The sequence below is a fragment of the Peromyscus eremicus genome, chromosome 1 (assembly GCF_949786415.1).
Source record: "Peromyscus eremicus chromosome 1, PerEre_H2_v1, whole genome shotgun sequence".
NCBI classification, from domain to species: Eukaryota; Metazoa; Chordata; class Mammalia; order Rodentia; family Cricetidae; genus Peromyscus; species Peromyscus eremicus.
Genome location: NC_081416.1, coordinates 49,952,492 through 49,967,314, shown reverse-complemented (window position 1 = coordinate 49,967,314; position 14,823 = coordinate 49,952,492). Strand labels below are relative to the sequence as shown.

At 39.9% G+C, this 14,823-nt stretch overlaps 1 protein-coding gene across 1 annotated transcript; it reads left to right on the top strand.

Annotated features, from left to right (window-relative positions):
* The first annotated feature begins 269 nt into the window (after positions 1 to 269).
* LOC131909090 (membrane-spanning 4-domains subfamily A member 6B-like) lies at positions 270 to 12,415 on the top strand. The gene is made up of 7 exons (XM_059260392.1): positions 270 to 401; positions 2,439 to 2,601; positions 3,748 to 3,882; positions 6,104 to 6,160; positions 9,263 to 9,466; positions 10,999 to 11,100; positions 11,849 to 12,415. Exons 2-7 carry the CDS (start codon positions 2,455 to 2,457, stop codon positions 11,942 to 11,944), a joined length of 741 nt encoding a protein of 246 aa, XP_059116375.1. The 5' UTR covers positions 270 to 401; positions 2,439 to 2,454; the 3' UTR covers positions 11,945 to 12,415.
* Positions 12,416 to 14,823: the final 2,408 nt, after the last annotated feature.

Here is a 14,823-nt window from a genome sequence, read left to right as displayed (position 1 = left end):
AGGCCTTTCAAAGACACTTTCTCTCATCTCATGGGTTTCCCCAGCTTGTTGTTTTTCTCTTTAACTCTTAGACAACTAAAGTTCAAAAACGTGGACTTGGGCATTACCTGGAGCTGGTGGGGTTGGAGCTCACCACCCCACATGCTTTCAGCGCTGTTTAGATTGGTGATTTTTCTGAAGTTCTGGGGAATTTCAGAAATAGGAAGTGCAGCTACATTCGCATGGCCACAGTCTGTAAGCATCACATCCTGTGCGGTAGTTAACACTGAAAGAGGAAGGACTGGAGAGAGTCAGAACTTCACGAGTAAGAACTAAGGATCAGACTGAGAGAACCCAGCACTAAAATCTCTTGGGAATCCTGAGAGCCCTGCGGGGGCAGACAGAGAGGCACACAGGCTCAGGTAGGCAACCCTGAAGAGGCATTCTCCTATGCAAAACTCTCTTTCTGAGTCCTCATTAGGGGAAACTGTTGATGCTTATGAAAGATATGGAGACCCCGGGGCACTTCAGAACTAAATGGGCCAAGGAACAGGGCATCTGACTTACCTCTGTCCCTGCTGTTTCAAGCCTCATGATCTTGCTGGTCACTGACCTAAGACCATGTGATTAATGGGAGCAGAACTCCTGTACCTGCAAAGGCTCTGAGGCCATTCACTAACTGGGCAGCCTAAGGGCTGAGAATGGCACAGAGAAAAGAGAGCCAAGCTGATGTTTTTCTGTCAGCTTAGTGGCTACACATGAATCTACAGATACTTTAATTACCATCTGACACCGTACAGTCCCTCAGTCATCGCCCTGCTGGCCACTCAGGTCATGGCCTCGCAGGGCTTCTGGTCCCATGGCCCTGGCTCTGCTGCAGCCGCAGTATGTAGGTTTGATTTAAGTCTCTATCATTGTATTTATCAACAAGACACAGAAATCAAAGGCTGGCCTGAAAACCTGCTAGCTCAGAGAGGCTGAGTAGCAACTGGCTGACCTTGCTTTTTGGTCAGAAACACCATAAGAGACACGTCTTTTTTTCTCGTCCCAGTACTGAGAGGAAACTCAAACTCCATTTGCTACTCTTTCCTCCCTGTACATCTTCACTATCCAAATTCCTGGCTTCTCTATGGCCAATTCCAGTCAGCTAGTCACTGGCTCTGCCCCCTGATTCAAGGTATAACTTTATTGGGCAGGCTTGGGTGGGTCAAAGTGTGATCAAAATATCCCACAACACCAAGCTGAGCTTAGAAACCAATTCCACAGGCAACTTGGTCCTTCCAGTTAACAAGGACATGGTTCTAACCTTGAACCTCAGGTTATTATGACTTCAGGACCCCACACCACTGCATCCAGCTGCTTCTTCACACTAAAGAGAATCAGAAACAGGATGCCATTGACAGATGACAAAAAGGGGAGAGGAAACAGAGTCAGAGACAGCTGGCGTCCAGCACCCAACTGTGTGTAGGCAACTGATTAATAATAAGAACTTTAAATATTTGTTTAACATTGATTTTATGTCACCATACAAACATGAATTACTTCCACATGCACATCAAAACTTTGACTCTGGATTTTCTTACTGATTATGATTTTGTTCATTGAGAGAAAGGATTGTTTTGAGGATTGAAAATACTGCAAGATCACTTCTACGAAAATATGAAGTGCTAATTCTAAAAGCGGTTCTGTTAGACTCACAAAATACACAAATGCGATTAAGTATTTTGAGTGCTATTTAGCATGAATTAGAAAATATTGAAGGTTGAATTTTAATACCTCATGATGAGCAGAGTAACCTGAAGGTGAAAGTCATTGAATAAAGAAAATGCACTTGAACTAGGTAGAATTGAGGAAAGAGCTGGAGCTACACTTTGCAAATTTTGTGTGAACACTTAGGTATGAACACAGGAACCTCTGGGGATTCATGTTGTCCCTTCCTAAGATGTGTTTATTATCTGAAAAAAAAATCAGTGGGCCATGTCTAATAATATGAGGAAAGACCTCAGGAACCCAAGGTATAGTGGTTTTTTCATTTCTCTGTACCACGAGCTTCTTCTGACAGAGGACAGGTCCGAGAATCCAGAGAGATGCGCAGTCTGGGAAGTGGCAGCAGAACCTGGGAGCATGGTTTGTTGGGTTTTTTTTTTTTTTTTGTTTTGTTGGTTGGTTGGATTTTTTTGGATTCAGAGTAAAGTATTTAATTTTTTATTGAAAATTCATGCAATATATTCTGGTCCTCCCTTCCCATTAAACTTCATTCTCTCTCTCTCTCTCTCTCTCTCTCTCTCTCTCTCTCTCTCTCTCTCTCTCTCTCTCTCTCTCAAACTAATAGGCAAATAAAAGCAAACAACCAAACATAAAACAAAACCAATCAACCAACCAAACAAGCAAAGTAAAACAATAAAACTCCTACAATGATCACAGTTCTTTTAAAGAGCTCAGTGCATTTTCTCTTCCAGCCGTGGAAGCTCCATCATGATGCCACAAATTGTGACCAATGAGACTGTCACAGTGATTTCACCAAATGGAGTCACCTTTCCCCAAACAGACAAGCCCAAGCCTGCCGAGCAGAGACAAAACAGCCTGAAGAAACATCTAAATGCAGAGGTCAAAGTGATTGCGGTAAATCCAACTCAGAACGCTCTAGGGTGGGTGGAGGGCAGAGAGAGGAGACACTGTGTCTTAAGACTAGAAATAGATTTGGGGTATGGAAAGCCTTTGGTTTTGACAAAGTGATCACAGAGTGGTCTGTAGACTAGAAGAAAGCCTTTGGTAAGCTGCTTATATCTCTAAGACTTTCTGAAAATTGACAAGTATTTCCCCTTATTGCAAAAATGAGTCACTGAGATTTTGTTATTTAAATAATTTCTTGTTTTCATTTTTGGAGAGTACTTGTTAGTATTTTATTTATAAAAATAATTTGTAGATACATTATCAGTGCTCACTGAGTGTAGAATACCTTTCTCCTCTTTAGAGAGAAGAGATGGTACAACAACACCATTCGTTTGCCCCTCTGTGCTCATCCCAACTAACTAAAGGGACGTTTTTGGGTAAAGGGAAGATATGAGAAAGAACATATATTTTGTGCTGTTTTTCAGTGTTGTCTGTCCTAACACTATCTTCATGGACTCTGTATCACCCAGTTTCAGAACTTAATGGAACCGATGGCCTTGCCTTGGGCATACCATCATCTGGATTCCTTTAAAGTACATGTGACAAACCTTTAAAAATTGCTTATCCAAACTTATAAGGCTGTGAGTCTGTGAGGGGAAGGAGGATGTGAGGAAGACAAACTTGCCCTTTTAGTACAGAGGCTAGGGAGCCCCAGAATGGACACCTGAACGGAAGCCTCTATGGAGCTGGACACATAGGCTGGCTGTATGATGTGTTCTATGGGCTCTGGGTGATGAGGAAGAGGTTTCCACCAGGAAGTGCTCAGGGTGGAAGGACTTTCACATCACTCTTCTTCCCACTAGAGGGAGCAGGAGACTGACTAACTGGGGACTCAAAGCTCAGCCCCAGCCAGCAGATGCCAGAAAGGGTCTTGAGCATGCCAGGGGGGTGTGGACAAAAATACCTGAAGGTGGCCTGAGGCTGTGGCAGAACCACATCTCCTCCAGAATGAACTTTCCTCTCTCTCACCCCAGAGCTTTTACAGTGCTAACAGTGATGTTGTAGAAGGTGACAACACATGAGCTCCATGGGAGTAGTGGAGAGGTTCTGCTTGTCATTGCTGGCTTTAATCTCCCATCTCTCTTCCTTCAACAGGCGATCCAGATCATGTGTGGTGTGATGGTGTTGAGTCTCGGCATCATTTTGGCATCTGTTCCCACAGTCCCACACTTTACCCCAGTGTTTTCTGTCCTGTTAAAATCTGGCTATCCATTTATAGGAGCCTTGTTTGTAAGTAGAGTTTTATGGGGAGCCAGCTGGGGAGAACAGAGGAAGGAGAGGTCACCTATCTCAATTTCTGTCTACTTTGAGAAAGAGGACAATGGTAGATTTTGTTTTTCTGTATATCACCCACAGAAAGTCCTGGTGTATTAGGGCGTTATTAGAATAAAAATTATTTATTAGAATAAAATTCTGAATATTTTATTCATCTACTTCAAATAAGCATTTCTGATAATACCACCTTTTCTTCTCACTCTGTTGAGCTATGATGAGTAGAGCGGCTGAGTAGGTTTAGGGAAAAGTCCATAGAGTGGAATCCACATGGTCTAGAGCTTTCTGTATAGTGCAGTGACAACCATTGGACAACCCTGTAGGAAAAATCATTTTTAGAATCTGGCTCTGCTGGAGGATCTTGAGGTGATACACTAGAAATTCTTCAGAGACTGCTCCATATCTGGGGTCAGGAGAACACGAAAATCCTTGTCTCGGAGGACAGCTCTCCTCTAGATTGATTAGGATGAGTCTCAGGCACAAGTGAGGTTTCCTGTCCCTGTGGCTTCCCATCTGCTTACTGCAGCTCAGAAAATTTTTCTCTCCTTTCCTACCTTTTTTCTTTGATGCATCCACAGCTCCACCTTTCCTTCTGTTGTGCCAATGATTTTTGGTTTAGTCATCTCAGGCCAATACAATGTCTGATTCTACCAGTTTTTCACGAATGTCTTCGGTCCCAGGTTCCATTCAAAGACACTGCATTCCACTAGTTGTTCCAGAGTCTCCACTAGACTTCCTCATTTGGATCTTCTCAGGCTTTCCCTATCCTTGGTGACTTTGACAGTTTCTGAGTTGTACTGGTCAGGATTTTGTGAAGTATTTCTAAGTTTGAATTTGTCTGATATCTTCTTACTCTTTAAGTGAGCACAGAATGGTGACTGTTCAGGTGACAGCAGTGATATGCCATACTGTCTGGTTCTATGAAGGGTGCACACTATTTACATCATTCCACTGTTGACTTAACCTGGATCATGGGGCTGATGTGGTGATTCCTAGGTCAGGGCTGTTACTTTATTTTTTCTTCCTCTCCATATTGTGCTCTTTACATATCACTAGCATCCTTTGCATTAAAAGAGGCACTTGGTAACTGTTAGTTTTATTTATTTTTTGATAAATAAAAGAGTCATATTGAAAGACTCTGCATGTGAGGCTGTGGATGTAGCTCAGCAGTTGAACACATGCGTAGAACGCACAGACCCTAGCATCACAGAGATAAAGACTCAGCATTCATTTGTGTGGATAAGCTACTTTACTTTGGAGAATAGAAATCATAAAATTTTTAGCTTTTTTTTTAAACATTTCTAAAGATTGTTTGCTACTTGATTTCCTTTAATTTATTGGATGAGAGTAACTATTTCTTGATTTTCTAATCATGTTAAGGGTTTCTCATCATCCAACCTTATGCTTCCTTTTGTTCTCATTTCCCATAGTCTCTAGGACCAGCCACTGAAAGTTCTATTTCTTTTCTTCTGTGCTTGTTAATATCTTCCCTTATTCAAAACAAAACAACAACAACAAAACTAGTGCAAGTTGATCTCAAACTATCACAAAGATCTGAAAGGAAGATGTACTCTCCCAAACTCATTTTAGGACACCAGCCTTGCCTTGACACTAGGATAATGGTGTAATGCCAGCCAAGAGCATGACGGGAAATGAATAGTGGGCCAACATTCTAAAGAATGGTAGCTGCAAAACTCCTCGCTAAAATAGTAGCACATTGAAAACTGCATGTTAAAAAGATACTGCAACATGTTCAAATGAGATTTACTGAGAGAAGTTTGCATAGTTTATACAGAGTGGCATAGCTCTTTTAATGAAAGAGGGGACAAAAATCCCATTGCTATTTTCCATTCTCTCTCCCCATAGACCAATGCCTCAAGATCTAAAAAGCATCTGATTCTGAAATTTTCCTTTCAAATTAACAAAATATGTTTTTATTACCTCTTAAAGATTTTTTTAATCAATTTTAATGGGATAGATTTCTGCTCTAATCTACCTATTCTTGTGTTTTCTGAATAGTACATGGACAAAGATACCCCTCTGGGAACCCAAGTTTATCATTGGTCATTTGTTCTTTGAGGATTTCCCATGGAAGTTTGTCATAAAACATAGAGAGTAATACTATAGTCACTTTGTACATAGAAATTGATGTGATAATACTTTTCTCTTGTCTGAGCAGTTTATTATCTCTGGAATTCTGTCAGTTATCACGAAGACAAAGTCAACAAAGTCTTTGGTGAGTACAAGAGTCACACCCCGCACTGATGGTGATGAAACCCAGACCCTTTATGGCCAGGCTTTCCATGTTGATATTTCAAACTGGAAATCTGTGGCCGATATGTAAAATTAAATTAAATTATAAAATTAAAAAAAATAAAAATAAAAAAATAATAATTACTTGTTCTTTACATGAGCTAATTCTGGGTTCTCCATATCCCTGTATAGAGCATATTCTTCCTGTCATGGTGACCAAAATTATAGAGTACCTTATGCCGGAGATCAGTACCAAGGAATCTCATGTAAAACTCCTGCTTTCTTATGATCCCATTGTGTAGACAGCAGGCTCTGATAATTAACCTTGATCATCAACTTGACCTGATTGAGGAGCACCTAGGAGATTTATAAAGCATACCTCCCAGGCTGTTCTATTTCCAAAATGTGATACTGACATTCCTTAGCATAAATACCCAGATGGAATAAACAGGGGAAGTTGAAATGTGCTTAGCATAGATATCCTCTCATTCTGCTTCCATGACCACCATGGCAACCATGACTACCATGCTGTGAGCTGTTCTGTTCTGCCACACCAACCCCACAATGATGAGGTGAGACTCTGAAACTGTGAGCAAAATATATTTTGGTGCTTAAGTTGTTTATATGAGGCATTTTGTCATAGCAATGAAAAGTCTAACATAAAAGCTTTCAAATTTTACTCTTTAGTAATGAAGCTAATGTCCTTGTTTTTAAAGAGTTGTAGTTGTGGTGGGTATACTATATATATAATCTCACCACTTAAAATCCATGAAAAGTCCCAGACAAAATGTTCACGTGAGAATCATCTGTCATTTATATTTCCATAAAGGTAATGCTTTTGCTGGGATTGAGTATGCATATTTGAACAGAATATTTGAATTCAGAAAGTCTTAGTAGTTATGTGTTTTGGCTAATAATTCAGCTTTACTGACTTTTAACTTTATCCAGGGGAAAACTGAAGTCATTGAGGGAAGAAAGACAGACTATAGGAAGAAGTTTTTGAGATATGTAAAGATTCACTTAGTCATCAGTCAACTCACATTCCTCAAGGATTCAGGATGTCATGGATGAGAATGCCATGTAATGCAACATCTGGGGAATTTAGTTGTTAAGATCTGACTAAACCAGTCTCTCAAATACACAGAGTACTACTTACTTTTCTGTTGCTGTGGTAAAATACCACATCTAAAAGCAATGGAGGATATAGGTAGTCTCTAGGTAGAATAAGGCTCATGAAAGACATTTAACCTATGCTGGAGAATGTTCTTTTCATTCTATGTATGGAAACTAAAGAAGAATGTCAGCTAGAATAAACCTAGTTTGTTCTAAGAACATACATACGATCAGCATCCTGATATCAACAATTGTTAGAGGAGTCCAAGAGTTTGACTTTAGTCACTATTTGTGGAAAGTAGCACTCAAAAGCACCAAATCATGAGTGATTTATACAATCAGTCTAAAATATAAGTATCCTGAAATTAAATCACACTCCAGTGCAAGATATCTGGGTACACCCTGGAAATACTTACCTGTAACCATAGCTTTCAGAGAGGTCTTAGCTCAACTTTCATTTTCTGTAAGTTGAGGAAGAAAGGAAGCCACTATTGAGAAAAGTTTATTTTGCTGACGCTATGAACGTTGTAGAGATGAGATCCAAAGTGAACATTGGGACTGAGTACTCAAGAACAATGAAAGACTGTGGAACTCTGGCACTGTGGCCTCAATTTACCAACATCTAATTCCAAATCTGTTTCTTTCTGTCTCACACTGTCTCCACAAATGACAATATTCTTAGTCACATGTCTAGATTTCTATCTACATCCACCCCCACATGGCCCTGGTTATAGCCATTCATAAGCCTTTCCAGACTTCCAAAGCCTACCTGACACTGAGAACAAAGTCCCCACACTCATATGAGCTTCTGAGGTAGTATTCAGGAATGAATTGCTTTACCTGCCTGTTCTATGTGGTTAATGCATTCAAGTGTGGGGTGTGATCAGAGTGTGTTATTCTGAGTATATTAGCTGGTATTAGGTGTGTCCAAGTTCAACTCTTGAGATAACTCAAATCCAAAAGAGGAATGCTTTGTTTGGGCTCATCTTTTGGAGGTTCAGTAGTGCATGCTTTTGGTAGATCCATTTGTTCTGAGCTTGGAGATAGGCAGTGAGAGTCTGGTGCTAAAAGAGCAAAGCTGTGTGCCACATGGCAGCAAGGAAGAAAAGAGAGATTAAGATGAAGGAACGGTTTCTGTTATACTCCCTTTGCAGGCTCTTCTCTGATGACCAAACTCTGATCAGGAGGTGAGGCCCAGCACTTCCTAGAGATTCGAACATCTCACAGTAACATTTACCTGGGGACCAGGTCTTTAATATGTGGTTCTCAGACCACAAGAAATCCAAACTACAGCACTGAAAATGTGGAGGGACAGGAAACACAGCTGGTGTCTGTGCCACCTCCTTTGCTCACACTGTCTTGAGAATTTTCCAGTTTTTCATTATGGAGTCCCATTAAAAGTCATGGGTGAAGATTTTCGAGGGGAATATATTCTTTCTCTTCATTGAAATCCTGTTTGCCCACCTAACTGTCATTTAAGCTTCGGGTTTGTGTGTTCCTAGACATTGTTTGGGCCAGATACATGTGGTAGAGGTTGGGTAAAGTGGTCTGAGCAAATATTATCTAGGAAATGGATCATAAGAAACATAAGCCGGGCGGTGGTGGCGCACGCCTTTAATCCCAGCACTCGGGAGGCAGAGCCAGGCGGATCTCTGTGAGTTCGAGGCCAGCCTGGTCTCCAAAGCGAGTTCCAGGAAAGGCGCAAAGCTACACAGAGAAACCCTGTCTCGAAAAACAAAAAAAACAAAAACAAAAAAAACAAAAAAAAAACAAAAAAAAAAAGAAACATAAGGATGGAAAACCAGGGCCTCTCCTCTTTCTAGTGATCACAATTACTAGTGATCACAATTATTCTCTTAGGGAGAATAAGGAAATAAATTATTAATCTCTCAGCTGCTAATGAAGACATATGAAAAATTGTGGTGCAACATCTTGGAAAAGAGGTGTAAGTGTAACCTGTTGCTCATTTCAGGTGGATGGCAGCCTGACTATGAACATCCTGAGTGTTTTATTTGCTTTCATTGGCATCATTATCCTCTCTGTCAGCCTGGCTGGTTTGCATCCTGCCTCAGAGCAGTGTGAGCAGAACCAGCCACCTAAACCAACTCAACATTATTACTACCATCGTTCCTTCGAAGTCAGCAATGACTGCTCTACCCCCAAGGCTGTTTTGGCTGTAAGTATTTCTAAAGACTGCATTGAAAGTTTTTAGGTTTTACAAAATAGTGAGCTTTTTCCTATCTTTGAAAAATCTTTCACTCTGTCTGGTTTGAGATCTTAGGGGAAAGTCAGGGCTGAATAAAGTAAAGGTAAAGAAGAGCATGGAATTGAAGTCTAGAATAAGGATTTACATGGTAATAGCGAGAAGTTGTGGGAAAATTGCCAAATAATGTAGGTGATGAAACCATAAAGGTTGTTATTAGAGCTTCTTAAGAACTGAAAAAAAGTTTCAACTTTAGAAGCATAAATTATGAGAGCTCAAACCAAGAACTTTGACCCATTCCATTTTATTAGAAGGAAGTAATGCAATATGACTAATAGTAATAATAAACCTTCTATCAGAACATCCAAGGACATAGATTTGGCCTCCAATACATAGAGAGAAAATCTGGAAAGACAACAGTGAAGATACTGCAGAATATTTATTCCCTTAGGACAATGAAAGTAAGAAAAAGCACATCTGGAAAGTGGCCAGATGGTCAAGTCTGGTCAACCTCAGACTTTCTCAGTTCCTTGCAGAGCTGGACTCAGTGTGTCTTCCTAATTAAGAAACCACAATAAGAGAGGGTATATTCAAATTAGATACAGAACAATGGGAGTAAATTACCATCTGGAATAACTAAGCCTGACTTTAGAAACCTGAAACATTGAGGAGGAATCTGCATGGACCACAAATCATGAGAGCATGTTGGGATAGTTTCATACTGTAAGTCAGAGAGTGGGTTGAGTGTATTTGCTGAGACAGTGTCTAGGTAATGGAGACATGCTCTATCTCCTCTCTGCCTGTGTGTGCACAAATGAAGAGTTTACAGTATGACATTCATCTTCCTTCCTATTAAGCAGCCTTCATAAAGACAGAAGTCAAGGACTGTGTGTTCTTAACCTAGGCACTTCTTTAGCTGACTTGTGATGTTACAAGCCATAGAAATTGGATTGTTTTTCTGCATTTTACCATCGCAAAAAAGGCCAAAGAATTATATCCCAAAGAGGAAGGTTCTGTTGGTGATGGCTTTTACAAAGAGCTGGCACAGTCAGAACCTCACTTGCCCTCACAAGTCTCCGTGGAAGAAATATACACATCTATGACAAGTGAGCTGCCAGAAGCCAGAGAAGCAGAGACTTGCCCAGCTTCCCACTAAGAGAGTCAAGAGCAGGAGCTGCTGACTGTCCTGGCAGTCACTAGTCTTCTCTTCTCCCTCATTGATGTGAACAGGGTAGTCAGGGATCCCTGCCCAAGACAGGTGAGAAGCAGTGGCATGAAACAGCTTCGTTGACTTAGTTTGTCTTTTTCACCCACTTCTCCTCAAGGAATGCAGGGACCAGGCATCGATTTAGGCCTAGGTTTGGGGGATCCATTTCACTTCTTCATGGTGTCCTTTTCTTCACTCTCTGATAGTGGAGATGGTTTCATCTCTACATTCACTTCCCACCAAGGCGTGTGGGCTTTAGCTCACACAGTCACTCCAAACTCCCTTCTCCTGAATTTAGGGAGCACTCTTGTTGATGCTGATCTGCAGTGTGTTGGAACTCGGTATGGCCGTGCTCACTACCATGTTGTGGTGGCAACAGGATCACTCTGACTTCTCTCGGGTGAGTATGCTACAGGCCTCCCAGAAATCTTGTCCTGTGTTCCTCTGGGATGTGCTGATCTATGCCATGAATGCAGATAGAATAATCAGTTACCATGATGTGAACAGGTTGTTTGGACAGGAAGGCAGAACAGTAGGTGAAGGGGTAGAAGGTAATTGTGTAGCTGATGTGGATTATCTGGACATGACAACAGGTGACCCTAACTCATCACCTGGTTCTTTCCTTCCCTTTTGCAAACAAAGGAACTGAGGCTCTAAGAAGTTAAATTTGTCTCCTGGGATTATGTTGTTTGCTGGGGCCGATGCCTCCCTTCTAAGTAGGAATACTTTCTCCTACAGAGACAAGTCTTATTAAAATCCTTGACTTGGTAAAGACCAATTGTACACTTGAATTTTTCTTGCATCAAAGATACTAAGGCAATGATGTTTAATAATTGAGTATAACCCTTCTCCGCCAGCTCTCAGAGTGCATGTCTTCAGTAACTGAACCAAAGAGGTTTACTCTAACCAGATCCTTAGCTAGAGTGTAGAATGAAGATTAGATGATATACATTAAATATGTGCATAACTTAATGAGGTGTTATTCTTATCTTGGAACAGCTATAAATTCTATGTACAACACTGAATGAAATTCTATCATGTATCTACATGTGTCTATGTATCTACCTTCCTAAATGTATACACATATATACATTTGTGGATATATATATTCATTTGTAATCTGAAATCACATATTTTCTTTATTCTAGAATGTAATTTTCCTGTCTCGTAACTCAAATAATGCATCCAACATGGAATCAAAGTCACTTTGTAACCCTGCATATGAGAAACAATTAGTTTCTTAAGAATAAAAAAAATTGGAGCTCTACAGCAGTGAGTCCATCTTCATGATAACGAAGAAAATCCAACCATCACAAGGCAGCAATGCTGAAGTTTCCTAAAATGTGGCTGTTTAAAAATGAATACCAGTAATGTGTTGAATGGGTGTGTTCAGTGACTCACTCTTGATTTTCATGATCTTGGCATCATCCAAAGCTCAGACCTGCAAATAGTGGCCAAAGAGCCACAGGTATTTCTTGGAAATCTAAAATAATGTTTCAGGGGATTGTGGTAGAACAAAGGAGTAATATTTTCTTGTCCCCTAATGGTGAACAATAATTGTTAACCATTTGGTCCCTGTGTTCAGAATCTCTGTGTTGGCATGGGTCTTTCATCATATCAAATTTATTCATTAGTACATAGAAACAAGTGACCTGCAAGAAAGTCTCAAGAACTATACGTGGTGTTTCTTTCAAAATAAAGTATTTCTGTGATTATATGGTCTATTTGTAACAGTTTTTGTTGTTGTTTTGCCTTTAAGCACAGATAAAGTCCCCTATGATACATAAACACATCATTTTGATATTCTTCTGTTGTCTATCAATAAAAAAAGACATGGAAAGACAACTTGGATTATAACTCTGGTGTTTGTGTGTATGTATGTGTGTGTGTGTGTGTGTGTACGTGTGTGTGTGTGTATGTGCAAGTGCACGCGCGCCTTAAACTTAATCTGAATGAACATTCAAAGTTTAGCAATATATTTTTTAGGTGTCATATAACATACTTATTTCTAGGATTACCAGGAAATAACATTTCTTCAGTTCTTATAGGAGACTTGAGAGATATCTCAGCAGTTAAATGCACTAATTGGTCCTGAATTTAGTGCTCAGCACCCACATGGAATCTCATAAACATATGTAACTTCAGTTCCAGGTAATTTGACACACTCCTCTGATCTTTATGGGCACTAGATATGCATGTGGTACACAGCCAAACATCCATGTAACATATGCATACAACATAAAAACATATTTAAAAAAAGAAATTTGTAGTAAAATATGGAAAGTAGAAAATGACAATAAAATTAGGATCATATTGTATAAGCCATTAATGTCTATTTGAGTCCACAACTAAGTATTCTGATTCTTGTTTTTTGCCTCAAATCATTTATAGAAGAGGAGAGCCTTGCTTTGAGACATGTCCCCCAGCCCTTGCCTACTGCCAATCATGTGACTGATCTTGCTTCAGGAGAGGAAGGAAGGCCTACCACCTAGGAATCATAGTTGGTGTTTTCATCATTGCATCCCCACTCTAGCTCAGCCATCACTGTTAGCATCAAAGATTCCAAACATCTCATGAGCAAGGAGACATCACTACCAACACTACAGAAACTGAAAGGACTTAAAGTCATATAGTGAACACCATTGTGCAAACATTTTGTACAATTAAATGAAATGAGAACAAATAGTATGAAGATTAAAAAATAATAAAAAGCAACTCAAAAGTAACTACTACAGAAGAATTTAAAATATGTATGGTCACAGAAGAAGTGTAGGAATGGGAGCAATAGTCATAAGAGAAGGCTTCACTGGTAATTAATTTCAATATTTAAAGCAAAATACACCAACCTGAAGGTACGTTGTTTCTGGTAGACCTTATAGACAGGTATGGAGAGAAAAGCATTTACCAGATCAGTTGCTGCATGCAGTACCAAGAGATAGCTTATCTGATAGATAAATAAATAAATAAATAAATAAATAAATAAATAAATAAGGAATTCACATTGTATAGCAGCAGCAATTTGATCCACCACATAATTAGACAAAACTGTCATGCTCTAAGGTCTGTCTGTCTTCTGCTCAGACCAAACAGGAAAGTTAAACAGAGATGTAGTTGAAACCATTACCTTGCACCTTTCACATTATTGGTGGTGGCACTCTGTCTGTAACTTTTCCAAGGACATGATTAATGACCTTGACTCACTATTTTCCCAAGTAGAAGCACATATAACAGCTTCTACTGGCCTTTCTAACCACAATATACCTCACTCCACAGGCCAGGAAACCAATGTGGAGATTCTACCAATTTCTCAGTATATTTACTCCAATTATGCATAATAATTGAGGAAGTAACCACTGGATGCATTTGGGGACACACTCACTAGTCTGGTTATATATTTAGAAACAAAACTGAGTTGAAGTCTCATCATTTCATCAAGACCATCTCTCACATTTCTGCACCAATTTACAGAATACCACTCATTTTTAATCAGTGCCTTCACTTTGATTACAGACACTTTTCAAGGCTGAGACACAGCCAATCATATAGTAAGTGATTGTTAGGGAAGAATAGGGTATGAATTAATGAAATAGAGAACTAAAATTACCTACCACCATAGTTTAGCCAGGAAGCAGTCTTTTCCCCAGTCGTATGTACTCTTCTCATGCTCACTTACCCCCAGGACCCTTCAGAAAGATCAGCAGCTTCTGCTGTTGCAGGAGGGCAGGACCCAACCACTGGCTGGCCTAGCTGGAAGTCCTTCTCACTCCTTGGGAAGTTCATGGTCAGTAGTATGTTGTCTGTGTAATCCTTGTGTGTCCAACTGCTACTTTTGGTACCAGAGAAAAAAGCAGACCACTTTCAAATCTGTTACCATCACTGCCAATATCAAACCACAAGGGATTCATGGTTTCTGAGAATAGATAGAAACATATCCAATTTCTGTCTTAACTAAAGACACGCTGTAGATCTCCTTATTGCCCAAGGAACATGCTAATGATATGGACTCAGCCCAAAAGTCCATCAACTAGTGAATAGATAAGGAATTAATCGCATATATACAGAATCAAGTAATATTTGGCCATAAAGAAAAGTGGAATCCTCTCATTTTCAGAAAAAAATATAT